The 26,617-nt window shown below is 44.6% G+C and overlaps 1 protein-coding gene across 2 annotated transcripts; it reads right to left on the bottom strand.

Annotated features, from left to right (window-relative positions):
• Window positions 1-358: 358 nt before the first annotated feature.
• Window positions 359-26,617, bottom strand: Pi4k2a (phosphatidylinositol 4-kinase type 2 alpha). Of its 2 annotated transcripts, XM_087571047.1 has the most exons (10): window positions 26,148-26,617; window positions 16,814-17,014; window positions 14,851-14,982; window positions 14,327-14,480; window positions 8,943-9,004; window positions 7,060-7,159; window positions 6,200-6,333; window positions 5,664-5,723; window positions 2,399-2,593; window positions 359-1,291 (listed from the first exon to the last, which is right to left on the bottom strand). In XM_087571047.1, the coding sequence occupies exons 1-9, from the start codon at window positions 26,577-26,579 to the stop codon at window positions 2,432-2,434; spliced, it is 1,437 nt and encodes a 478-aa protein (XP_087427173.1). In that variant the 5' UTR covers window positions 26,580-26,617; the 3' UTR covers window positions 359-1,291; window positions 2,399-2,431.

Here is a 26,617-nt window from a genome sequence, read left to right as displayed (position 1 = left end):
AATGTAAATCTCTGTTTACCGATGGTTTTAGGAGACCCCTGTGAAACGGTCATTCAACACCCTGCAAAAGGGTTGCAACTCAGACTGAGAACCACTGCTCTATACCTAATCCCGAATTCTGACTTTAAGGAAGTAGCCAGGACAAATACTATAGAGTCCCAATCAGAGAAAAATCTGTAGTAAGTATTCATACCAAAAGAAGTGTGTGTTCTATAATGCAGACTCAGGCCAGCTTTTGCAATGTTTTATGAAAACACTTAGTTTTCAAGAGCCAAGTCTCTGTAACTCCATGATGTCTGTCTTTGTCCTTAAAACTGCATTTACCTTGTCTTCCCACAAAGAAAACTGGACAAAGAGGTCAGAACTGAATTTGTTATTCATACATTTGCAATGATTTAAATACAATACATACAATTTCTACAGTGCATTAGAAGAACAGGGCAGCAGCGCTCACCAACCAGCTTCTGTTCCTAGACATAGGGGACAGGCCTTAGGCTGGCAGAGGGACGGCTGTTCTGAAGTACCTGGCACTCTGGGCTCCTGGCACTCCCAAGTCCACATTCAAGGCAACTTGAGTACAGGCTTCAAGGGAGGGAAGCAGGGAAGGCCGCCTGTACCCTTGCCCACCGGGCCTGGCACTGGCTCCCTCTTCCATTGGACCCAATTTCCTCCTGATGGCAGACCTGATCTGGAGCAGGACAGGACACAAGAGTCTCGTGCAGCACTAAGTTCTCTCCAGCACTCCAGCCAACAGGCTGATGTGAAGATAACTGTGAGGACCCTGGACCCCTGGACCCCTGCTGGCTCCTGTGAGGAGGAGGCAGGGATTCTCTCAAACGTGGTTCTGAGGCCAGAGTCCACATGGGCTGGATGGGATTGTCAAGTCGGGCAAACAACAGTGTCTTTGTCCACAGGGCATGCATAGCCAGTGCTCAGAGATTCATGGTGCTGAGTGGAAGCCCAGAGCAAGCTGGCTCCTGGGTTGGAATGGACAGGGAGCAGTCTGCTCCACCTGATGGAGGGCTGTGTCTTCTGCCCTGCCTTTGGGCGATGGGATTCAGGCAAGCAGTTGAGGCAGGCACAGCTGTGCTCCTCACTCCTGTTCTTTGGTTTTTTCAGGCCTTCAGGACGTTTCTTTCCAAGGCTGACTGACCAATTGCAGTGTGTGAGAATGCTCAAGGGTCCCCAGCATAGGGTGTAAACACTTCTGCTGCCTCTCAGCCACACGCGGCCCCCTTTCTCTCCCTCCTGACGTCAATTCTTTGCTTTGGTGTAGAAAGGGTTCAAACACCTGGCAAGGGAGAAGACAGGGAAGCAGGAAGATGCACATTGAGCTGGGCAGGCACTGGGGGACTGTTTGAAGGCCTCTCTTCAAGAAGCTGAGCAGAAACCAGCCCAGGACAAGAAGGCAGGGAGCCAAGGGGCATGGCAGTTAGGAGGCAGAACACAGGTCCTGTTTTTCCAGGCAGCAGTGACACATGAAGAACAGAGATGCTGTCCTGGCTGCTCATGAACCTACTGACCCACATCCCTGCTGAGAGCCACTCGAGAATTCAAACTGAACTCCTCACTTAAGAATGGGGAAAATAGAGTAACAGAAACATAGGATAGGATGAAACTAAGGACCAGGAGTGAGGCTGTGCCAGGCTCCCCATAGAACCCTCCTAGCACCCAGCATGCAAGTAGGCTAAGTCAGTTATCTCCGTGTTACACAACCACTCCTAGCAGAACACAACTGCCAAGGCTAGCCTTGCCCACTTCAGCTCAGTGCCGGGCAAGTTACAGCAGGGCAGAGAAAAGGGCTGTGTGCAGAGCCTCTTAGAGATGCAGAACACAAACCTGCTCATTGCCACAAGAAGTCAGTACCAGTGTGGCAAGAGGAGGGTCAATTTGGCAAAACCAGAAAGGAATGGCTTCTGTCTCTGGGCCAGCGATGGGCTTCTGACAGCTCAGTTCATGGAGTAACAACTGCTAGGTATCAGGGCGCCTGTGTCTGAGCGAATTTAGGTTCTAGGTTAAGGGCTTCTGATGTCAGAGGATTAATATGGGTTTTCCTATAAGTATTTAAATTTGTTTTTGTTTTTTTTCTGATGCAGAATATATTAGGGAACCTGGGTGGAGAGGGTTGTCAGGGAGAGATGGGACTTTCCCAACCAGCCACCAGATGCTAGGAGGGAGCTGCTCCTCTCAGCCACCTGGGCTCCTTGCCTGGACATCAGCCTCCCCAATACTCTGAAGGTCCAGGAGCACTCTGTCCCTGATTGTGCTTCTCCCTGTCGGTAGGAAAGCCCTGAGGGAGGTGGCAAGCAAAGAGGAAGGGCTCTGAAAGGCTCTGCTGTGCACCAGCTTCTCTGGCTTCCTGGAACCTGGGTCTCCAGGCTTTCTCCCAGCCTGTCACCTGCAGGATTTCTTCTGCCTGCCTGCCTCTGGGCTACCACCATGAAAAGAAGGGCTTCCGACTCTGGAAGCTCTGTGTGTAGGATTCACTTGAAGACCGCTGATGAGAACGGGCCGTCTCAACAATCACGGGTGGCATCTGGACGAGGTGCAGGGGACTCTTATTGTCTTTTAGGGCCTGGGTCAAATTTAGGATCTGCATTGAAAAAAAAAAGGTGAAAGGCCTAGTATTCTCTGCCTGCCTCTGTAGACAGTACCATTCTTCATGTCAAACAAAGCCAGTGGAAATACCATGGAAGTAGGCCATTTACAAAATAGGAATGGAAGGATGGAGAGGGCACCACACCCGAATGCACAAATATACACAGATGTAAACACAGAATTTTAAATGAAAATTTGAAAATGTGGGGGCTAGAGAAATGGCTCATACTTAAAAGGCACTGGCCGCTCTTCCACAACATCTGGGCTCAACTCTCAGTGCTTAGAACCATCTGTTTTTCTAGTTCCAGGGGGTCTGGTCCTTGTTCCTGGCCTTTATGTGCACCATTCATACAAGTGGGGTGCAGATAAACACACAAGCAAAATACCCAGATAATAAATAAAAGTAACTGAATTTTTTAAAGAAGAAAGCAGGAATCTGAATGGGCTCTCCATGGCAGTGGGTACAACCTCATTAACACGTTTTAAAAACTGTGTTTGCCTACGTAAGGCAGGAAGGTGGCTGGAAGGCCAGGAATCTGAGACCAACAATATGGTTGTATCCCTGCCTTAAAACAAGCAAGCAAACAAAGAAGACATTATAACCCCAAGTGGAGACAAATACTTCTTTGCCCTTTAAGACATCAGAATTAGAAAATGAGACCTGAGAGATGGGGAGAGCTCCAAGTGACAGACTGCATGGCCGTGGGGCTGGAATGTGGAATCATCACATGGGAAAGCTGAAAAGAATCCCCTTTGCCCTTGTAATCCTCTCTCAAAATCTGTGGTGCTGGGTTACAACCCAAAAGCTTCATACACACCAGGCAGGCGCTCATCGGCTAAGCCCTTCCTACCTGAGCCTCCCAAAGGTTCAGAGTATCCCACATGCCTGGTCCTGTCATTTTGAAGGGTAGGTAAATTGGCTGTGTGTGACTAAGCAAACTATGACTATCTGAGTCAGTCCTACCCTATGATTATTTACCCACAGGTCCATCAACTGATCCAAAAAGTTTCAAAACAAGTGACACAAAGTCAGACTACTCTGCTGGGTTCCTTGCAAGTTTCCCCTCCATTGTCCTTTGCCAGAACACACCGTAGGTCTGCCCGAGTGTGCAAACAGATTTCAATTTCTATGCTCAAACCAATGCTTCCTCTGCTTACAATAACACTCCTGCTGCAGAAACTGTTCTAAAGACATTACAAACACAAGGTAGAGAGAAGGTAAAATTTCACCTGCCATTCTCTCCAGCTTTACCCCTATCTAGACAGATGGTAACCCTAATTGGGTAAAATGGGAAGGCTACTACGATGTTGTCAAGAGACCGAGATGAGAAATGACTGGAGAAGGTATGATATGGACAGACGAGGTGCCACCAAGATTCTCCTAGGAAGCAAGCCAGTTCTTTATGCTGAGGCCTGTGATACTGGAGTCTACAATGTAGCTTTCTAAGTTGTGCCAGCCTCACTGGCCCATGATTTACTTGGAAAGGCAGAATATTGGTATTTAGATAGGTTAATAAATGACAGCTCTTAAAATGTCCCATTTCCAAAGAAAATGAGGGGTTGGGGATTTGGCTCAGTGGTAGAGCGCTTGCTAAAGGCACAACCGCAAGGCCCTGGATTCGGTCCCCAGCTCCGAAAAAAAGAAAAAAAAAAAAAAGAAAGAAAGAAAGAAAATGAGCTCAGGAAGCCCAAAGACTCTCTTTGGGAGCCTTTAGCTAAATGGCAGGAAAGTAAATAAATACTGTGGTGAAAAGACTAAAACATTCTTTGAAGATTCAAGTTAGTAAGATCATTATAGTCTCACACCCATCATCTCTTAGCACTTGGGAAATGGAGCCAGGATGTCAAGAGTTTTGGAATGCACAGTAACTTTAGGTCCAGCATAGCCTATACAACAACCTGCCACAAAGAAAGAGGTCCAAGAATCGGGGCATGTTAGCCCATACCTTTAGTCCCAACACTCAGGAGGCAGAGGCAGGTGGATCTATGTGATCCAACCTGGTCTACAAATTGAGTTCCAAGAAAGCCAGGGCTGTTACACAGAGAAACCCTGTCATTTAAAAAAAAAAAAAAAAAGGATTCAAGAAATTAACCTTTCTATTTACAACCATTTCCAAAACTCTAATTAGGGCAGGCAATGGAGCACCAGGCTCCAGAGCCAGGCACTCTGATCAGTTTGTATCCTTCAGTGCTGAGCTCTCCTTTTTTTTTTTTTTTTTTTCCGGAGCTGGGGACCGAACCCAGGGCTAGGCAAGCGCTCTACCGCTGAACTAAATCCCCAACCCCAGTGCTGAGCTCTCCTTAAGTGATACTTATGACACCAATACCCTACAATTTTGCTTAGTCTTTAAGATAGGGTCTAACTACATAATAGCTCTGACTACCCTGGAGCTCACTATGTAGACCAGGCTGGCCTCAAATTCACAGAGATCCAACTGCCTCCTGAGTGCTGTAATTACAGATATGCACCACCATGCTTGGGTCTACACAGTTTTGACAATACCAGGTTTCTATAGTTCCCTCTGAAGATGAAACAGAAAGGAAGAATACAACTTGTAACTCAAACACAAAACTAACTATGACGAGTGATTGCATGCTCACCATGTGCCCTGCAGTATTTTTACTTACCACGTACCATGAATTCTCTTATGCACTTGTCCCCACCAGAGCACAGCACAGTCACTACCCTATTTTATAAGCAAGGAAGTGCAGAGCCTTGCCCAGCATCACAGAACCGGTAACTGATGTGACCTGCCCTGATCAAGGCATGCAGCCTTCAGTGATTCAAGGCCAGTGTGCTGGTTTATTTACTAATAATGCACACAGCAACTAGTACAGGGCTAAGCACTCAATGAGTACTTCAGCAAACCCTGGTGTCAACATTAGGGAACAGGAAGGAGACTGCAGAAGGCTACCTTTCCTCTCCAGTATTTTAGGGCAGAGTCATAATTATATAAGGCACACAGTGAAAAGGGTGTCAAACACAATCCTGCTCTATCTGTTCAACATGAGCATATATAACGCTTCCAGAGAGAAAGAGACAATGGAGGATGTCCCAGGCTTACCTGACCTCTCATGACAGCAATCTGCTTATGGAACTGGCCCCTGTCGAAACCAGGATCTTTCTACAAGAGAAGGGCAACAGGGAGATGATGGAACCATGTGAAGGAATGTCCCTCAGGAACCCAGCTTTTTTCTCCCCAGTAAGTTTCTAAGAGTAGTTTACTCAGTACCCAGAAAGGAAGCAGAGGGCTGGGAAGTAACTACACTCACTATTTCCTTTCCCACTTAGAATGCTGAATTTTTGATCCTCCTGCCTCCCCTGGTTGAGTACTTAGCCCACAGGCTTCATATGGTGCTAGAGATGGAAAGAGGGCTCTCTGTATGCTAAGTAAGCACTCTGCAAACTGAGTTACAACAATGATCGGATTGCCAGGGCTGACACTTCTTTCAATCCCTCCAAACCAGCTCCAGCTGGCATGTAGGAACCTTGCTCTTCTGGCTAACTCAAGTGAGAATGGTGTAAGACAATATCCTTCTTGGCTTGTGTCAGGTCTAAGAAGAAAAACCAGAAAGAATGGCCTTTTTCCAAAGGGCTGACCTTGAAGAGTTCATATAGGTCCTCCTCCAAGTCCTTGACGAAGTTAGGGTCTGAAATCTTTGGAAGAATCAAATCTTTGATCTCCTGAGAGAATGGGACTTTCGCCTGTGGCAACCAGGCCCAGTAAAAAGGATCTGAAAAGAGAAAAGGGACACAGCAAAGCTGGTGCTGGAAAAGTCTCCCATCCTGGGTCTTCTATCAGGGGTATTCCAAAAGCAAAACAACTCTTCCCTGAAATACATCACCAACAAAATCCACATTCAAGAGTTGCTGATCCTAAGACTGCACAACTAGTAAACACAGGACTCAGACATCACACCCAGAGATGCCTAATCTCAGAGTTCTGTCAAGGGTGACAGAGGACCTTCCACAAACAGACCTATCCAGATGCAACTTCTTGCTAGACTTTCAGATGGCCCTGAAGATGAGGGCCTGCAGTACAAAGGACGCTAGTGACTACTCCTGTCCTCTCCAGAGTCTCAGTTACAATGTGGTATGGAGCACAACAAGGAAGACAGGGCACCAACAATTTATCTGCAGAGACCCAAATGAAATAAAAGATGAAAAGATAAGAAAAAACATCTTTACACTGATTCATTTACTTTGCAAGAATTAGAAATGGAACCCAGGGGCCATACACATGCTCCACATCCAGCCCATATGCATATAACTCTCTCATTACCTATATACGTCTAGTGGAAAAATAAAGGGTAAAAACTAACAGTTTATACTATGGGACAGTTGCTCTATGCTGCTGGCTATTGTGTAAAATGCCTGAAGCTAGCTACAGTGTTTCATCCATTCTTAGGCCGATCCTACCGCAGCCCAAAGAGAGCAGACCCCAGCACTGTTAAACTTACATGCCCTCCAGGAGTCAGGGTGCTTCAGTGGGAAAGCCAGTCCATTGTCTATGGCGGCCACCTTGATAACAGGCTCCCTCACCATCACCCAGTCTGTGTCCTGCAGAATAAAGAAAACACATGCTCAGGCCCTTTAAAATAGCAGCAAGAAGGGAGGATGGGGTAATATATAACTCCAGGACTCCGGAGGCAGAGGCAGGAGGATCTCTGAGTTCAAGGTTAGCCTGGTCTACATAACAAGTTCCAGACTAGCAGCCATGGCTACATGGAGGGTCCCTGACTCAAACAAACAAACAAACAAACAAACAAACAGCAGCAAGATGCCTCATCTCACCCCCCCACCCCCACCCCCACCCCCACCCCCACCCCGTTAGCTTAGCACCTAGATCTAACCTCTACTGGTTTTCACACTGTTCTCTGGACCTGGTTTATTAGTGGCATCTGAGTCTGTTCAAGATTCTCTGGAATTTCTCCCTCTTACCCTACCCCTTACTCCCACAGACAGTTGTCTTACTGTGTTGCTTAGGCTGCTCTCTACCCCCTGAATGCTAGTGTTACAAGTATGTACCATACACATTGCTAGAGGTCCTTGCTTATTCTGGAGCATGTGCATTTATTTACCTAGAACTTGCCTGAGTCCTTAGTAGGATAATGACAAAAACAAAAATAGTTGGAACATAGTCTAAGGTAAAACTTGAGAACAGAAGGAAAGAAAAGTTTGTGTCAGCCGGCCAAGGTCTTTTAGGGTGGCCCGTAGCTCAAACATGACTTCACTGATAATGGTAACAATGTCCCTGTTTTCCATTGAGAATCAAGGTGACAGGTGGCTGGTTTCTATACAAGGTAACCATCATGCCTCAGCCATACACAAAAGTGAAAAGGACAAGCCTGGCAGTGATGTGCACGCCTTTAATCCCAGCACTCAGGAGCCTAAGGCAGGCGGATCTCTGAGTTCTAAACCAGCCTGATCTACAGAGCTAGTTCTAGGACAGCCAGGGCTACAAGGAAAACAAAACAAACAAAAAAAAGTAAAAGAAACGACAAAGGGAAGGGAAGGGAAGGGAAGGGAAGGGAAGGGAAGGGAAGGGAAGGGAAGGGAAGGGAAGGGAAGGGAAGGGCAGGGCAGGGCAGTGCAGGGAAGGACACGACAGGACAGGACAGGACCAGAGAAGAGAGAGCCAACATTCCTGGCAGGCCACACGTGGAACACTGGGCCACTTATGTGGCTCCAAGGTTCCTTCAGGCTCAGTGGCCCCATCCCTGGGACAGGAACCGTGGCAAAGGTAGCCTGAGGGTCAAGAATACTAGCTGCTCTTGCAGGGAACATAGGCTTGGTTTCCAACACCCACATGGTGGCTCAGAGCCGCAGATCAGATGCACTCTTCTGGTCTCTGCAGACACCAGGTACACATATGGTGCACAGACATCTGCATAGGCAAAAACTCCACATGAATTCAACCTTCAGAGAGAAAAGGCACTGAAACGTTTTTTAAACTTGTAGGATCTGATTTATCTATTAAAAAAAAAAGAGTGCCCCATGGCTTACAAGGGTGGAAACCACTGGGATGAATCAGGCAGATCCGTTCACTGTTGTTACATTCCTCAAGGCTTTTACTATGCTATGGAAGCATGAAGCTCAGAGGAAAGAACAGAAAGGGTAGGTACTGTGCTCCAAACTTACTCCTTTCCTTGATGCTATCCCAATTAATACCACTCAGTATGATGTTCCTCAAACACACAAAAAACTATACCAATTATTAACTTTAAATCCTTGTGTTTCTCTGACTCTTCTGAACTTCTGTGACCCAAATCTCTATTCTTTGTTTCCAAAGTTTAAGGGTTACTCCTCCCATCCTCCGCTTTGATATTGAGCAACTTCTTACCCGACAGTTAGGATTATCCATCGGATAGTCATATTTGATCAACCAGTTGTCATTGCCTCGGTCTGCAAACAGAAACATAGTTAGCAGAAATAACTTGTCTGACTTTAGAAATGATGGATTAAACATTCGGGATGTAGACCACCCCTCCAAATGAGATCAACTATAAGGCAGGATAAATATTTTAAAGTCTCTGAAAGGCGTTGGTAATTTTAATACAATCATAAAAATTTGAGTCAAAAATCCCAGCACTCGGGTTGGGGATTTAGCTCAGTGGTAGAGTGCTTGCCTAGCAAGCGCAAGGCCCTGGGTTCGGTCCTCAGCTCTGAAAAAAAGAAAAAAGAAAAAAAAGAAAAAGAAGAAAAAAAAAATCTCAGCACTCAGGAGGCTGAGGCAGGAAGATCATAAATTCAAGGCTAGCCTAGTTCTTACCACAACACTGTACTGGAAGAGAAAGAAGGAGGGAGGGAAAGAAGAAAGGAATCTAAGAGCTGGAACCAGAAGAGACAGCACACACAGAAAGTATTCCGTACCTATGGCTTCCTCCCCTACAGCACCCACTGATTTGGAAAAGGTGGCTGGAAGGCTGGGAAATGAGACAGTGGCTCTTTTTTTTTTTTTTTTTTTTTTTTTAGATTTATTCATTTATTATATATGAGCTGTCTTCAGATACACCAGAAGAGGGCACCAGATCCCATTACAGATGGTTGTGAGCCACCATGTGGTTGCCGGGAATTGAACTCATGACCTCTGGAAGAGCAGTCAGGTGCTCTTAACCGCTGAGCCATCTCTCCAGCCCCGAGACAGTGGCTCTTGAGAGAGAACTTGAAGCCCACCCTGGAAGCAACCGAAGCTCCTCTTCAGTATCTGAGGCTACTGTGCCCCTGGGTTGCCGGTGCCTTATGTGCTGGCCTTCATAAACTCTACTCCCGACATGATATACTCAGGCATCTCTACAGTTCTGAAAAGTACCTGACAACCAAGCAAGCAAACACAGAAACAAAAGCAGACAGAACAGAACTGAGACCACGAACGCAGACCTGTAACACCTCCAAACGAGGGACCTGTCTTCTTCAGACCTGTAACACCTCCAAACGAGAAACCTGTCTTCTTCAGACTTTTGGATGGCCAAGTAGAATACTTAGCATCTTCGAGAAGATAAAAGGTACAGCCAGGAGTGGAGAGACAGGCCTATAACCAGCATTCAGGAGGTGAAGACAGGGAGATTGGGAATTCAAGGTCACCCTGAGTTAAATAAGACTTTTAAAACATCAGGGAAAAATAAAATTAAAGACAACACTAACACATTAGCAAAAGAGGGGAAAAAGAAAAGAAGCAAGTAGCAATTCTAGAACTGAAAACTCCCAAGCATGGGAACTGGAACCCAGCCACAGGCTGGTGGAGCACACTGTTAGACCCATCATTGGGGCCCAGAGAGCTGGATCACTGTGAGTTCAAGGCCAGTGTAGGCATACAGCAAGTTCCAGGACAGTCAGGGCTAAAAGGTGATACAAAACAATACCAGAAGGAAAGAGAAAGGGGGGGGCGGGGCGGGGAGGTGTGGAGAAGGGCCTCTCAGAAGGCTGAATCTGGACTATATGCTACGGAAAAGGCCACCCATAACCCCACTCCCAAAACAAACAACAAAAGATTTGTCAGAATGAGAATAACTGAGTCTGGTAAGCCATTTTTTAAATATGAGTACACGTTATGAATAAAATGTCCTTCCAGGTGGGCAAAATATTCTGGTAGTTTGGTACAGTGTCACATGCCTATAATCCTGACATTAATGAGGCTTGAGGCAGGAAGATCAAACATTCATGGTCACAGGCTGTCTCAAAAAAAAAAAAAAAAAAAAAGGAGGAGGAGGAAGAGGAGGAGAAAGAAAAGAAGAAGAGTAGGAAGAAAGGATTGGGAGAGGAAATAGAAATGAAGTGACAAAGCGGCAGGAAAGGAACAATGATAGTAGATAATTCTGCTGTTTCGGGAAAGGCAAATGGCTTTACAAAGTCTCAAATCTACTTAGCATGTTTGTCTTCCCTTTAGCGATTCTGAAACTACGTTCTGTGCTGTATAGGATTAAACAAATAAGTAAATTTATCATATTGTTTTACTTATTGTGTTACAAATAGTTGTAATGGGAGCTAGGTCAGTCTATATCCAGAAAGGAATTTTAAATCACAAGCGGCTAAAATGAACCTGTGTCAGAATGAAAATGGAGGCATTCATATGAACTTACAAATTCCTGTAGCTGCAAGTATATCCTTTTTAAAAAGAGGAACCTCAGAGAAACGGCAATTCCAGCTTGGAACCAGAAGATAAACCCAGAACATTTTGTGCCAGAAATCAAGGAAGTACTTATAGCACACACATATCAACAGAGCACAGGAACACTAGCCAAACTAGGGACGATTTGAGCATCAAAATAAAGACAGAAAGTGAGTGAATATATTAAATAAAATTATGTGGCTGGGTGATGCACACCGTTAGCCTCAGCACTCAGGAGAAAGAGGCAGACAGATCTCTTGAGTTTGAGGCCAGCCTGCTCTGGATACTGAGACCCTGTTTCAAAAAAAAACCCTACTTTTTCCATGAGACAATTTGGGTATATGGCACTTGAATGGTGTTCTACAGGACACCATCCAGGGGGCTTATTAAAAAATCACAGCATAGGGGGTTGAGGATTTAGCTCAGTGGTAGAGCGCTTGTCTAGCAAGCGCAAGGTCCTGGGTTCAGTCCCCAGCTCCGGGAAAAAAAAAAAGCTTAAAAAAAAAAAAAAAAAAAACACAGCATAGTAATTAAACAGAGGCAAAGGTCTGTCGGTCGGTTGGTTGGTTGGTTGGTTTTTCAAGACAGAGTTTCTCTGTGCAGCCCTGGCTGACCTGGAACTCACTTTGTAAAGCAGGCTGGTCTCAGACTCGGAGATTGCCTGTCCCTGCCTCCTGAGTGGTGGTATTAAAGGCAAGTGCCACATGTTTGGCCTCTGCCTGGTTTTCTAATTTCAGCATTTGCTCGTATCTCTGGTATTCTGGCTTCCTTTGTTACTTTAATTATTCTTCAAAGGAATGTGCACAGGGAAAATCCAGCAAAAGGTCTAACAGACACACACACACACACACACACACACACACACACACACACACACGGAACTCTTCTTCTCACGTTGCTTCTCATTGTACATGAGATATTTTCCAGGATGATCAGTTATGAAGTCACAGACTTAATGGACTGAAAAAATAGGTAACAAAGTACAGTCCCCCCTTATACAAGGGTGTGTTTCAAGACTCCCAGTGGATCGTAAAGCTAGAGCACCAAACTATATAGAAACTGTTTTCCCTCCTTCCCCCTTACCTATATGCTCCAATAAAGTTACCTTTTCACTTAAAGGAAATATTTATGCTTGTCTTGATGAGTCCCAATTGCTAGTGTTAATAATCTTGTATTTAGGACCTAGTGTTCAGCACAATAAGGAATTCTTTTTTTTTTTTGGTTCTTTTTTTCAGAGCTGGGGACTGAACCCAGGACCTTGCACTTCCTAGGCAAGCGCTCTACCACTGAGCTAAATCCCCAACCCCACAATAAGGAATTCTTATGGCAACAGCCAAGGGACTAGCTGAGATCACTAAACCAACAGAAAGGCAACTCTGCAGTGCAGATGTGCTGGGCAAAGGAACGATTCGTGTGCTGGCTAAGACAGCACGAGACTTGAAGCTACTCAGAGTGGAATATTTTTACAAGTTATATAAAACATATGCATTATTTATTTCTGAACCTTCCCATTTAATATTTTCAGACCACAGTTAACTACAGGTAGCAAACAACAGGAAGTAAAACTACAAATAAAGGAGGACTATGGCATAAAGTCAGTCATCAAGCAACAGCAAACCAACAACTGGAAGACTGGACACAGGAGCTCACTCCTGCTTTCCGAGAAGCAGAAATAGTGCTCTGAGTTCTAGGCTAGCCCGAGCTACACATCCAGTTCCAGTGTAACCTTATCTTGAAGAGGAACAGGAGGAGGAGGGCAGGGAGGGAGGAGGAGGAGGAAGAAGAGGAGCAGGAAGAGGAGGAGAAAGAAGAACAGGAGGAAGAAGAAAAAAATTCATAAAATTTCATAATTAAACAACAAATTCTTTAACCAATGGATGAAAGAAGAAATCACAATGGCAACTAAGAAAAGCTTATGAGACAATGGGAGCAAACAGACACTTTACCAAAATGTATAGGATAGAACAGCATAGCATTTGGCGACAGATTTATAGCTATAAATACTTATATTGTAAAACGAGAAAGCTCACTAATCAACAGCTTCACCTTATATCTTACAGAAGTAGAAAGAACAAACTGAAAGCTAATGGAAGAGAGAGTGTGACACTTGGGCAGATACACCCTGAACAGAGAATCAATAAAAAACAGAAAGCAAGGACACCAAAAGTTGGTCCTTAAGACCAGCAGGAACTTGTGGTGGCACACGCCTTTAGTTATGGCACTTGGAAGGTAGATGCAAAGGACCTTGGTGAGTTTGAGGCCAGGCCTGGACCACATGGAGGCTTCCAGGACAGCCCGAGTCACATGGTGAATGGTGAAGCCCTATCTTAAAAACCAAAACCACATAAACAAACCAAGATCAACAAAAGGGACAAAACTCTAGCTAGACAGAATAAGGGAAATGGATAAAAACAAGCACGGAAATATTACCAACAACTCTATAAACATGAAAAGAACTTAGCACTAAAAACAATTTTATGCCAAAAAACTCAATGACCTAGATGAAATGGAGAAATCCTAGACAACACAAAAACTGCCATGATTAAACCACAAAGAATCAGAAAATCTCCTAAGGAAACTGATTAGTCATCAAAATGTCATGTTAAGAAGGCACGGATCTAAAGCTTTTATCCTCAATACAAGAACTGGTCAGGTCAGATAAATTCAAGTTCACCAACATATTAAAAAAGAAAATCATGCCAGGCATAGTGACCCACTTAATCCCAGCACTTGGAGGCAAAGGGAGGTAGATCTTGGTGAATTCAAGGTCCCAAGGCAACCAGAGATAAAGAAACCCTGTTTCAAAAAGAACAAAAGAAAATTAATGATCTCAGAATCTACTTCAAAAAGTCATAAAAGTGACAGACTCTAGAATGAATGTAGTTTTCACAGGTAAATCCCAACTGAGGCTTTACTACCACTGATAACTTGCAGATACTACATCTGGACAAAATTTAACCTGGAAAATTGATCTGCCAGGCTCTCTCTAAATAATCATACCATTCAAACACAGGAAAACACCATCCTCACAAGGCAATGACTTCAGTCCCTACAGAGCTCCAGGCCCACCTCAATCCTTGGAGTTTGGAAAAAGCACAGAAGCACCCTGGGCTGCTCACCAGTGTTGCGGATGATGTAGTCCAGGACCACCAACCGCTCAAACTGCAATAGTAGCTGTCGGTTCGTGTTCTCGGGAAGAGGTTCTGCTTCAAAACGCCGTAGCCAATAGTCTGCATCTTTGTAGCCTTCAACAAAGAGCTGGAATGACCCGACCTACAACCGAGAGGAAGGAACAAAAGCTCTGTAGAGGCCAAGTTAAAGACCTCACAAGTAAGCCAGAGATCCACAAAGGCCCTGTGGAATTCACACCAGAGAAAGGAGCATTTCCAGAGTATCATGCCTTTATCTCCTTGTAGGTTCAGGAGAAAATGGGTGGGGAGACTCATGCACCCAAGCTGAAGAAGCCTATTCAAATGGTCTAGACTCTAGACGAATAAAGTGAGGACTGTTAGGTCCCTGACAGAAGTGAGAAAGACAAGAACCTCAGGCAGCCATTCACATGCACAATTAAAGTCTGTAAGCACCCCGCTTCCCGCCACCATCAACCATCCACTTTGTTAAGACACACAGGTGCGATCTATACCTTTGGTGGTAGCCCAATGCGGTTAAACCGCTGCCCAACTTTTGGCACTTTCTCTAGTGCAAGTCGCTTGCCCCTGGACTTTACTCGGTCAATGGCACTATAGTTGAAGGTTTCACTGGCCAGGTATACTACCTACAAGGTAAAGAGAAAAATACTTAGGTTAGAGTAAAGTTTAAGAAAGGAGACTAGCATGGCAGAGAACAGTGGGATGATCAGTAATAGTGTTTCTCTTCCAGGAAAGAGCGTTTCTCGGTCTTATGGTCCATGGTAACCAATATGGCTAATTCTGGATAATAGAATGTTGATAAAATGATGTATATCTCCCACAACTCTTAGTTCACATTTCCTAATCTGTGTTGCTGTAAAGAAAGGGCTCTGAGATGACAGAGCCACACCATCTCACAGTCTCAGATCTCTTGTGATATGAATGACTGGGGCATGGGAAGTCATGTCTGTGATCTCAGCATTTAACAGACAAAGGCAACAGACTCCACGCAAGGTTGAAGCCAGCCTTGTCTACACAGTCAGTTCCTGGCTAGAATGAGCTACAGAGTGAGACCTGTCTCAAATGGGGAATGGGAGGAAAAGAATGGGAAGGTAAAGAAAAGAGAAGGGTCTAGGCATAATGTTTTTTGTGCATTTTGTAAAGCTTACCCTTGTGTTATTCAAATCCTGATTTCTCTGCTCCCATATCTTGTTTCAACCTGGACATGGCATTGTAATGCTAGGACAAGAATCTCCTGCCTCAAGTTTGTGTAAACAATTCTTACCATTTATTCTCTGCCTTGTCAATAAATGCTGATTGATCACCCAATGGCTGGGCAGAAGAGAGAACAGGCAAGACTTCTGCCAGTGGGGTGGGGAGGGGTGGGATGGGTGTTTGCAGGGAGTTAGAGTGGGATGAAGGAGGGTCAGGAGAGCAGCTTGGCCACGGGGAGAAAAGAGAGGTTTTTTAAAAGACTTATTTATTTTTATTTATATGAGTACACTGTAGCTGTTTTCAGACACACCAGAAGAGGGCATCAGATCCCATTACAGATGGTTGTGAGCCACCACATGGTGTTGGGATTTGAACTCAGGGCCTCTGGAAGACCAGTCAGTGCTCTTAATTGCTAAACCATCTCTCCAGCCTCCAGAGGGAATAGAGACATGACAGTGGTTAAGAGCACTTGCTGCTCTTGTAGGAGTGGAATTCAGTACCTGGTATCCAAATGAGAAGACGCACAATCACCTTATAACTCCAGCTCCAGAGGATCCTTCACTGGCACCGCACACAAGAGCACATACACACATAAACACACATCATTTTTTTAATTAAGAGAGAGAAAGAGAGAGAGAGAGAGAGAGAGAGAGAGAGAGAGAGAGAGAGAGAGAGAACGAGAACACTCTGGGCATGGTGGTGCATGCCTTTAATCCCAGCACTCAGAAGGCAGTCAGATATCCGTGAATTCTAGGCCAGCCTAGTCTATATAGTGAGCTCAGGACAGCCAGGGCTACAGAGAAACCCTGTCTCAAAATCCCCCCTTAAAAAAAAAAAAGAAAGAAGAAGAAGACGAAGAAGAAGACAAAGACGACGACGACGAAGAAGAAGAAGAAGAAAAGGGAGAGGGGAAGGAAGAAAAGACACTATATACCTAAATCTTGGTCCAGAAGTCATTGAGAGTGAGCAGTAAAAGCACCTAGGTTTATAACCAGCTTGCCTGAATACAAAGACCAAGGAAGCTCTTAAATGTATATACAAGGCATCTGTGCGATCTGAGATTGTATATTAAATTCATCTGTGTCCTGAGAGTAGCTTTTATCAGGAGGAACTGTAAGCCTGTTCCTACCATCCATCCCCAAAAGGCTGAGTATCTCAGATTTAAACAAGCCCTCCCTGGACCCTCTGTTCCACTAACAGAACTCAGGGACCAGGCAAACCTGTAGCAAAAGAACTAAGGCTCCCCAGAACTGGGTCACTGACCTTTGTACGGGGTACAATGTTGAGTTCCAGTTTTTGGTCCACCAGGCTAGCCCCTGCTTCTGAGAGATAGCCCTGGTTGAGAACAAGGCAATCTCGGCCAAAGCAGCAGGGGCAGCACAGCTTCTGAAGCCATTTGGTCCACTTAGGGTTAAGGTTCCCGTATGGCTCTTCATTCTTGGGTTTGAAGACAGCAATGATCCTCTACATAGACAAAACAGAGAGAGGGCAGGGAAGGAGTTTAAAAGTCAGCCATAGCTCAGTAGAAAATCACATACTTAGCATTTATGAGGCCCTGATTCAGTGGAGACAAGCTGCTGGAAAGAGCTACAGCCAATGATACCAGACTCCTCAATCTTTCTTGCTTCAAGCCTTTGCTTTCCCCATCTTTCTTCTCTGATGTAACTCTGTGCTTCAATGTAAATGTGTTTGTAAGAAACAAAGTAAATGTATGTTTCTAGGAGAAAGACCAGAAGCCAACTTGGTAAGACAACTTTGGGGGTGGGCTGAGGAAGGGGTGGGCTCAAGACAGATTTTTCTGTTAACTCTGACAGTCCTGGAACTTGCCCTGTAGATCCAGCTGGCATCAAACTCAGAGATCCATCCACCTGCCTCTGCCTCCCAAGTGCTGGGAGACACTGGGAGGGTGGGGGATTGTCTAAGAAAGACACTCTAATAACAAAGTAACCAAAGAAGAAACAAAAATCATAGTAGGAAAAAGACTATGCTACATGATTACAACTGGGGCTCTCTTAAGACAGTCTGATAGGCAAAATTCAGGAGAATAGTACACACAATTCATTTTCTCTAACCTACGATTTAATCTGTTTTCCTGGTTTTATTGTGAGTCTTATTGTGTATCTCTGGCTGGCTTAGAACTCAGTGGTGTAGACCCTCTGAACTCGAACTCAGATCCAGCTCTTTTACCTCTTGAGTGCTGGGATTAAAGTGTGCTCTCTATACACACCTAAGCTCTGAATGCTTTCTTCCTCAGAACCTCAGGCCCTCCGGACTTGCTTTACATTTATCTCATGCCTTCTGTCCCCAAACTGCTAATTCAAAGGAAGAGAAGCAGATATGCTAACCAAATGAGTCATCTTATGACTCTTTTTTCTTCCCTAACTTAATTCACAGCCAACCCAAGGATGCCTGGGTCATAAAGCATTTTTTTGTTATCACTTCCAGAGTTAGTAGGTCACAGTAGACAGCTTATACATATCTGCCTCCATTGAGTACTAGTGAACTGACTTATCCCATTACTAATAATGAATTAAATATTGAGGCCAGATCCTTCAAAATCTTGTAAGGATTTGAAAAGATAAATAAATAAATAAATAAATAAATAAATAAATAAATAAATCTTTTTCGGGGCTGGGGATTTAGCTCAGTGGTAGAGCGCTTACCTAGGAAGCGCAAGGCCCTGGGTTCCGTCCCCAGCTCCGAAAAAAAGAACCAAAAAACAAAAAAAATCTTTTTCTTTCTAAAAAATACATTTATTTTTAAGGTCAAATTTATTGATAAAAATAAATATAAATATTATTTAAGTCTTTGTAATTACTTTTTATTTGAAAATACGGTCTCACTATGTAGCCCTGGTGGGCCTTTAACTTGTTCGATAGACCAGTTTAGTTGAATTCACAGAAATTGGCCTGCCTCTGCCTCCCCAATGCTGGGATGCCCCCACACCCTGCGACAGAATTACTTTCTCAACCAAAGTGCCTAGTAAGAAGCCTTGGCATGAAGTAGCTTCTGTGTTCATCTGGAACCCAGTCTCAAAAACCAGAGAAGCTGCCACAGGTTCAGCAGTACAGCCTCCAATGAAAGGGGGATGAAGACGTTCCAGATACCAATGAGGGCTGGAAAGTACTGGGGAATAAACTAAATTCTTCTCAGAACTTGAAGGTCAACTGCAGACAAGTGTCATTTATGTACTGACCTCCCAGGCTTCTCAACATCCTCCCACCATGAGAAAAGCATTAACTGACTCTTCAAAGGAATAAAATAATATGGTTATCTCAGTAACACAGGGTCATCATTGGAGAATACTGTCTAGATTAAATGATTGAGGGGATTAAAGGGGAGGGAGAACAGAGAACGAGAAGGGCATCTGGCAAGGGGGAAACAACACACCTCTTAGGACTAAGTACAGACCTCAGTGCAACTCAGCTCTGCTAAAATACGATCAGGACCTAGTTTGTGCGAGTGTGTGGTAGGTTTCTTCAACACCAAGCAGCCTCTGCCCTAATTTTCAAAGCAATGTTGACTGCATATAGTGGACTATGTTGCTGACAAATCAAAAATACTCTCCTCTCCACAGAGGACCAACTCTAAAACATTGCTGTGAAGGACACCACGATCAAGGCAACTCTTATAAAGGCAACCCTTTCACTGGGGCTGGCTGACAGTTCCAGAGGTTTACTCCATTATCATCATGGCAGGAAACTTGGCAGCATGCAGGCAGACATGGTGCTGGAGGAACTAAGAGGCACCCAGGATGAGAGTAACCTCCACACTGGGTGGAGCCTGGGCATAGGAACCCTAAAGCCCACCTACACAGTGATATACCTCCTCCAACAAAGCCACACCTCCTCCTAATAGTGCCACTCCTTATGGCCAAGCATTCAAACACATAAATCTATGGTGCCTAATCATTCAAACCACCACATCACTGACATTTTAAAAACATACCAAAAGAAAAAAAAAAAAAAAACAAGAAAAAACGGGTTGGGGATTTAGCTCAGTGGTAGAGCGCTTGCCTAGCAAGCGCAAGGCCCTGGGTTCAGTCCCCAGCTCCAAAAAAAAAAAAAGAAAAAAAAAAAAAAAACATACCTACCAGTACTCAGCTAGGAAAGAAAATGACTGATTTCCTCACCATTCTCTCTTCCTAGATACTTATCTCTTGTCATATATAGGAGAATGGGTCTGTATGGATCTGATTTTAAAAGTATCTTTCCTTAACCCTCACTTACTATGCTCCCTATTTAATATAGAATATGCAGATATCTTAGGAAGTAGCAGTCCATAAATAAACAGAACTGTACCAGGACCTAGGGACTTCTCACTAGCTGGTGTCAGAACCCACAATTACTAGAACCCAAGTTTCCTATCACTAACAAGCAATGACCAACATAAGGTACGAAAGAGACCCTGAAAAGGTGACGTGTCCATACATGTGCAGCCCAACTACCCACTAGAAAGACTGACGATCGGGTTGGGGATTTAGCTCAGTGGTAGAGCGCTTGCCTAGAAAGCGCAAGGCCCTGGGTTCGGTCCCCAGCTCCGAAAAGAAGAACCAAAAAAAAAAAAAAAAAAAAAAAAGACTGACGATCTCCTGGAGTCCAGGGTACAAGGTCAGCCTGGAAACAATGCTGAGCAAGCGGCAGGGTCAGATTCAGAAACAATGCTAAGACTCCCCTCTTAATAGACAAAACAGTCCAGATGTGATGGCACACAAACAAGGCCAGCCTAGGCTATAGAGTAAGACTCTGGTCTCAAAACAAAAAAAGAAAAAAGAAAAGAAAAGAAAAAAGGAAGGAAGGAAAGAAGGAATTTATTTCTTTTTTTCCAAGAACTCAAAACCTGAGTTTGTTTATTTGTTTGTTTGTTTGTTTATTTATTTTGGTTCTTTTTTCGGAGCTGGGGACTGAACCCAGGGCCTTGCGCTTCCTAGGTAAGCGCTCTACCACTGAGCTAAATCCCCAGCCCAAAACCTGAGTTTAAATAAATCACTCATACACAGCAATATATCCAGAAGTGAGTTTTGGTTTAAAATTTTTTTTTTGTTTTTTTTTTTCTTTTAAGTTCAGGGTCTAGCCTGAGTGCTCAGTGGGTTAAAAAGTACTTGTCATCAAGTCTGATGATCCAAATTCAATCCTTAGAACCTATACAGTTTGAAACAGAGAACTGACTTCACAAGTTGCCTTCTGACCTCCAACCTCATTCTGTGCATATGTGTGCAAAAATTCAAAATAAATTTTGTTTGGTACACACAACGTGGCAAGGTTGTCAAACTTCTTCCTTTTAAGATTTCCTTCAAGGGGCTGGAGAAATGGCTCAGAGGTTAAGAGCACCTGACTGCTCTTCCAGAGATCATGAGTTCAATTCCCAGCAACCACATGGTGGCTCACAACCATCTTGTAAAGAGATCCGATGCCCTCTTCTGGTGTATCTGAAGACAGCTACAGTGTACTCATAGATAATAAATGAGTAAATCTTTAAAAAAAAAAAAAAGATTTCCTTCAAGATAGGCATGGTAGAACAGAACTAGGATTCTCTTTAATTAGTAAGATCCCCCAAGAGAGGGAGAGTCACTCTTTTTAATGGTGTGATCCCTGGTAGGTCAACCACACTCCAGGTTGGGCCAGATTAGATTAAAATAGTTTAAAAGAAAACTCCAAGGGAGGTCAAAGTATTGAGGATTAACCTAGGAGGAATGGGGGGAAGGGGGTACGAAAATGATATATGAAATTCTTATATAATTAATTAAAATATTGTTTGTTTTTTTAAAGATTCTGAGGCTAGAAAGATGGCTCAGTGGTTCAGAACACACTTTATAACCATCTGTAACTGCAGTTCCAGAGACTCTGACCTCTGACATCCTTGGACCACTGCAGATAGCAGACACCACACATATATGCAGGCAAAACACTCACGTGCATAAAATAACATCAATAAAAAACGAAAGATCTCCTAAAGCCTTCATTTTTTTGTGGGTAAAAGCTCTATTTACTATATTGAAATTAAAGCTGAAATGCTAATAAAAATAAACAATACATAGTAACACAACCAATATTTTATGAAAAATAACCATTTCAAAACAGTATTGCAAACCCTGTAGTATCTGAGTTAACAGACGAGAACCTCATCCTCTATCTTCCTGGGTAGTCAAGGTTTCAGTATCTCCCACCATCTGACCTCCAGTCTCTGCCGTACATACAAAGGAAAATGACTGAGAGCAGGCAAGTAAAGACTAACATGTATTATGAAAATACTCATCCCTGAGCCCTCAAGAGACATTTCCAGTGATCCTCTCAAAATTATACTATTACTGCCTTACACAACACCATGTATCCCAAAAAGGCCTATTATGGACATCAGTAGGCATACAATTGTAAAACAGAACAAGACAACTAGTCATAGAGAAATATGCCCATAATCCAGGAATTCAGGAGGTGCAGGCAGGAAGATCAAGAGTACGACTCATTTTTGGCTAAACAGCTAGAGTGAAGCCAGCCTGGGCTACCTCAGACCTTGTTTCAAAAGAGAAACAAAAACAAAGGGGTCATGAGAAACTCTTGAATAGGTAGGTATCTGCTAAGGACAAGGAACTACCTACAAAGGGCTTTCCTGCGTGATATTTAACCCCCACCCCCCCTTTACTTTACTATGCAGCCCTGGCTGACCCGGAACCCACTCTGTAAATCAGGCTGACCTAAAATTCACTGAGCTCCACCTGCCTCTGCCTCTTGAGGGCTGGGGTTCCAGGCCTGCACCACCATGCCTGACTCATTAACCTTCTTAAAACTGGTTCTATCACATGTGCTGCAATTCCTGGGACGATGAATACCATCAAAGAGTAAATGCTAAGAAAACACCTCTGTAGTCAAGTGAGATCTGAAGCAGCAAGCATGTAAGTGAGGAGGGGTAATGTGAGACACATCACCATGACAACCGCTAATCTAGCACTTTCCAGTTTACTGTTCCAGGTCCTTACTTAATCATCTGTGGCAGAAACTACCATAAACTGGGAAGTAGAGTCAGGGCTGTCATAGTCAGGAGTCTTTCAGGATGAGCTGGAGCACTTGCTGCTCTTTAGAGGAGCAATTTCCAGCCCTCATATCAGATGGCTCTCAACTGCCTGGGGCCCTGGCTCCAGGGGACTCAACACTCACTTCTGACCTCCAAGAGCACCCACATACAAGTGACATAAAAACCTGCAGACACACTCATAAATAAAATAAATTAAAATTAAAATAGGCTGGGGATGGTGCTGCATACCTTTAATCCTAGCCATAACTAGGTAGGTGAACCTTTGAGAGTTCAAAGCCAGCCTTGTCTACATAGTGAGCTCCAAGCCAGCCAGGGCTACATAGTGAGACCTTGTTTCAAAAACGTGTCAGACTGTTCCAAAAGTAGTTATCACACACACTACTGGGTCCCCCTTGCCTGACATAACACGTCTAATTTATTTTGTAGGGAAGATAAAAGTTACAACTCCCAAGCACTAACCACTACAACTATTTTCTAGACAATAAGATGTAGGCAGAAAAATCTGGTGCAACTTCTAGGAAGGGCCGGAAAGGGTGGAGACACACATTCTTTCTCTCCCTTCTTCCAAAGGCTGACAAACAAGTAAGCTTTAAGTAGCCATTAGCAGAGGAAGTGTAGGCCACACTCTAAAGACTGGAAGTGAGGGGCTGGAGAGATGGCTCAGCGGTTAAGAGCACCCGACTGCTCTTCCAGAGGTCATGAGTTCAATTCCCAGCAACCACATGGTGGCTCACAACCATCTGTAAAGAGATCTGATGCCCTCTTCTGGTGTATCTGAAGACAGCTACAGTGTACTTATATATAATAAATAAATAAAAAAAATGTACTTGCAAAAAAAAAAAAAAAAAAAAAAAAAAGACTGGAAGTGAGAAGCCATGCTGGTTCTGAGGAGCTGGTTCTGTAGACTTCCTTTACATTTGAGATAAATAAACCTTTTCCACCTTTGGTCATTACTATTTAAAAATATCTGTCACACACAGGCAAGCCCAATGCTAACCGACACCAGAGCTGAAAAGAGAAACTGAGTTCACACAGCTGACTGCTTCTGAAACAGCAGAGTACCCAGGTGAGGAGCAGGACCTCGGAGCCAAGATGCCTTCCTTGGGGACGGACCTTGTACAGATCAGTTACACTGCAGCCAGTGTCACCTGTGGAGATGGAGCAACCTTCAAGGTAGTTATGAGGAACAAGTGTTAATATTCATAAAGCACAGCTCTAGCATAAGGTAAACACTACTTCAGTATTAATTAAATATAAAGACATCTGGTGCAGACTAAGGTGACAAATACCAAACTGTTTCTGTGGACCAGTCTAACCCTCCACAAACATTCAGGAAGTGGTCCTTGGTCCTAAACCACAGTTTCAGTGGGAGCAGGGCAAGGCAATCATATTAGTAATTTTTTTTTTGAAATTTGTATGTAGATTTTACCTCTAACGGAGAACAATAGCCAGATAATTAGAGCCTGAGATCCTAAACACCACCAAAAGCAAAGCAACAGTCTCAAAACCCTCGCTCGACCTACGGTCTGTCCTCCATAATGGACTGAGGTAACAGAAGTGACAGATCACATTACTCCCATTTATCAGAGCACCAGATCATTTCCCAGATGACCTGACATACTTCTAAATGAGGAAAAACAAAAATCTCCTTCCTGTGGCTATCAAAAGATCCAGGCAACATGCTACCCATTACCCACCCCCACCCACCCACCCACCCCAACACAATTTTTACTTAAATCCCATTTTGTTCTGGAATAAAAAAGAAAAGTCTTGCTGACTTGGTTAGTTGTGCCAGAGCTGAATCAGGGACCTTATATATATTCTCAAAGTTTTCTCTAATCCAGTATACAAACAACAGTTGACAGAATTGCTCTGTGGTTTTGGTCCTCTCAAGGGCAACTCTGGGAGAAGGGATTATTCAGTGAACTCTATCAAGAGCTCTAAGTCACAACCTATCCTGGCCACTTAACACAACAGCATGAAACCTATCTAAAGAGCACACATGGGGCTAGAGAGATGGCTCAGAAGCTGCTGCTCTTCTAGAAGACCCAGGATTCAATTCTCAGCACCATATGATAGCTCACAACCATCTGTGACTCCAATTCGGGGGATCCAACCATCCTCTGTGCACAGACACATACATAAAGACAAAATATCAAGGCACATAAAATTTTTAAAAATTAAAATAAGAAAAACAGGGAGTCCACACAGCACTTTGGAGGTTCAGGCAAGGGGAATGTGAGTTGGAGGCCAGCCTGGGCTACATAGTGAAATGAAACAGGGTACCTCTAGGTAGCCCTGGCTGTCCTAGATCCTCCAGCTTCTTCTGCCTCCTGAGTGCTGGGATTAAAGGCTTGGACCACACCTGGCTAGTTTTTAAAGTTTTTGGTTTTTGTTTTAAATACACACACACACACACACACACACACACACACACACACACACACACACACAGAGCAAGTAACCAGCTGCCCAAGGGTGGCACATGCCTTTAATCTCAGCACGAGGAAGGCATAAACAGTGTGATCAAGGTCAGCCTAATCTACAGAGTGAGTTCCAGAGACAACCAGGGCTACACAGAAAAACGGTGTGTGTGTGTGTGTGTGTGTGTGTGTGTGTGTGTGTAAGGGAATTTTCATACAATGTTAACAGTTTTAATACATATAACAATAGTATAGCACACTTTTAAAATGAACCATTTTGGCACATTTGAAAATATCAACAAGAAAGAGCTAACATATCTTGACCTACTAATCCTCTAAAAGCTCTGGTCTAATCTGTGTCCAAAGTTTTAAATTCTGATGAAGGTCTCAAAAGGATAAAGGTCACTTCTTAGCTGCCCTGGTCACCTCATGCCCCCACATTATCCTGCTTTCATACCCCCCGTACAAAAGCAGGTGACAAAATTAAGGTCAGCAAAACTGCCTTAGCTAAGTAAACTGCTGATATAGAACTGAAGAAAAATTAAAGGGCAGCAGACAGTTCCGTGTTTTTAAAGCTCCACGTTCTGAACTGAGGAACCATAAGCAACGATGTGAACCTTTTCCCAGAAGTGAGCAATAATCAGGACAGATGACACTGACGAGTCCACCCACGCTGCCACCAATGACTGTTAAAAAGAAACCTGGGATCCCTGCAAAGACAACCCCACAACACAGAAGCTGGAATTAAATCCTCAGAGCCCGCGGTGGGTCCACACATGGCTTTGAGCCAAACTAAAATAATTAAAAGGTGAAAGAGAATAGGCCTAAAGCCCCGAATCTGGAAGCAATGACTGGATACTTGTTCCAGTAGTTTGAGGTTAAGGGACCGACTGGAAAGCAGCACGAGTCAGGACTTTTCTGCCCCGTATCTGGTCAATTTCCTCTTTTCACTTTCCGCTCACGCCTCCTGCAAAAAGGTTCTGATTGATTTCTTCATCCCGCAAGGTTTCTCCATCTCTAGTCCCCAGAAGGATCCTCAATCTCGCCGGGGGCTGGCGCTGAAGTTTCTTTCCTGCACCCTTTCGATTCCCTCTTTCCCCGGTCCCGGGGCTCTGCCCCCACTGCGCCCGCACCCCCGCGCTCACCCCCTGAGAGTCCTTGACGAAGTAGCTTCCACTGGAGCCCTGGTAGATGCGCTCGGGATAGATGCTGCACTCGATGGCTATCTCGGCCTGCCGCACCACCACCTCGAACTCGGGGTCCTCCGGGAAGTCGTTTCGCTCGCGGTGGGTCTGAACGGCGTGCACCGCCACGGCCGCCTGGGCGGCCAGGGCCTGGGCCTGCGCCGCCACCGTGTGGGTCTGACCCTGCGCCGCCGCGCCCCGGGCCCGGTCCAGCAGGGGCTGCCGCTCCCGGTCGTGGCCCGGAGAGCACGGCGGGGACGGGCCGGAGCCGGCCGCCGCTACGCGGACCGCGCCCCCCGGTACCTGCGGAAAGTGAGCTCCCGAGACCGACGGGAAGGTGTACTCAGGGGGTTGGGCCCGCTCGGGGGACACTAGCGGGCTCGTCTCGTCCATCCCTCAGACCGCCGGCTCGGGAACCCGGCGCGCTCCAC

The sequence above is a fragment of the Rattus norvegicus genome, chromosome 1, assembly GCF_021556685.1.
Source record: "Rattus norvegicus strain SHRSP/BbbUtx chromosome 1, alternate assembly SHRSP_T2T, whole genome shotgun sequence".
Lineage (NCBI taxonomy): Eukaryota > Metazoa > Chordata > Mammalia > Rodentia > Muridae > Rattus > Rattus norvegicus.
Note: the sequence above shows the minus strand (reverse complement) of the source record. Positions and strands in the feature narration are given on the sequence as shown.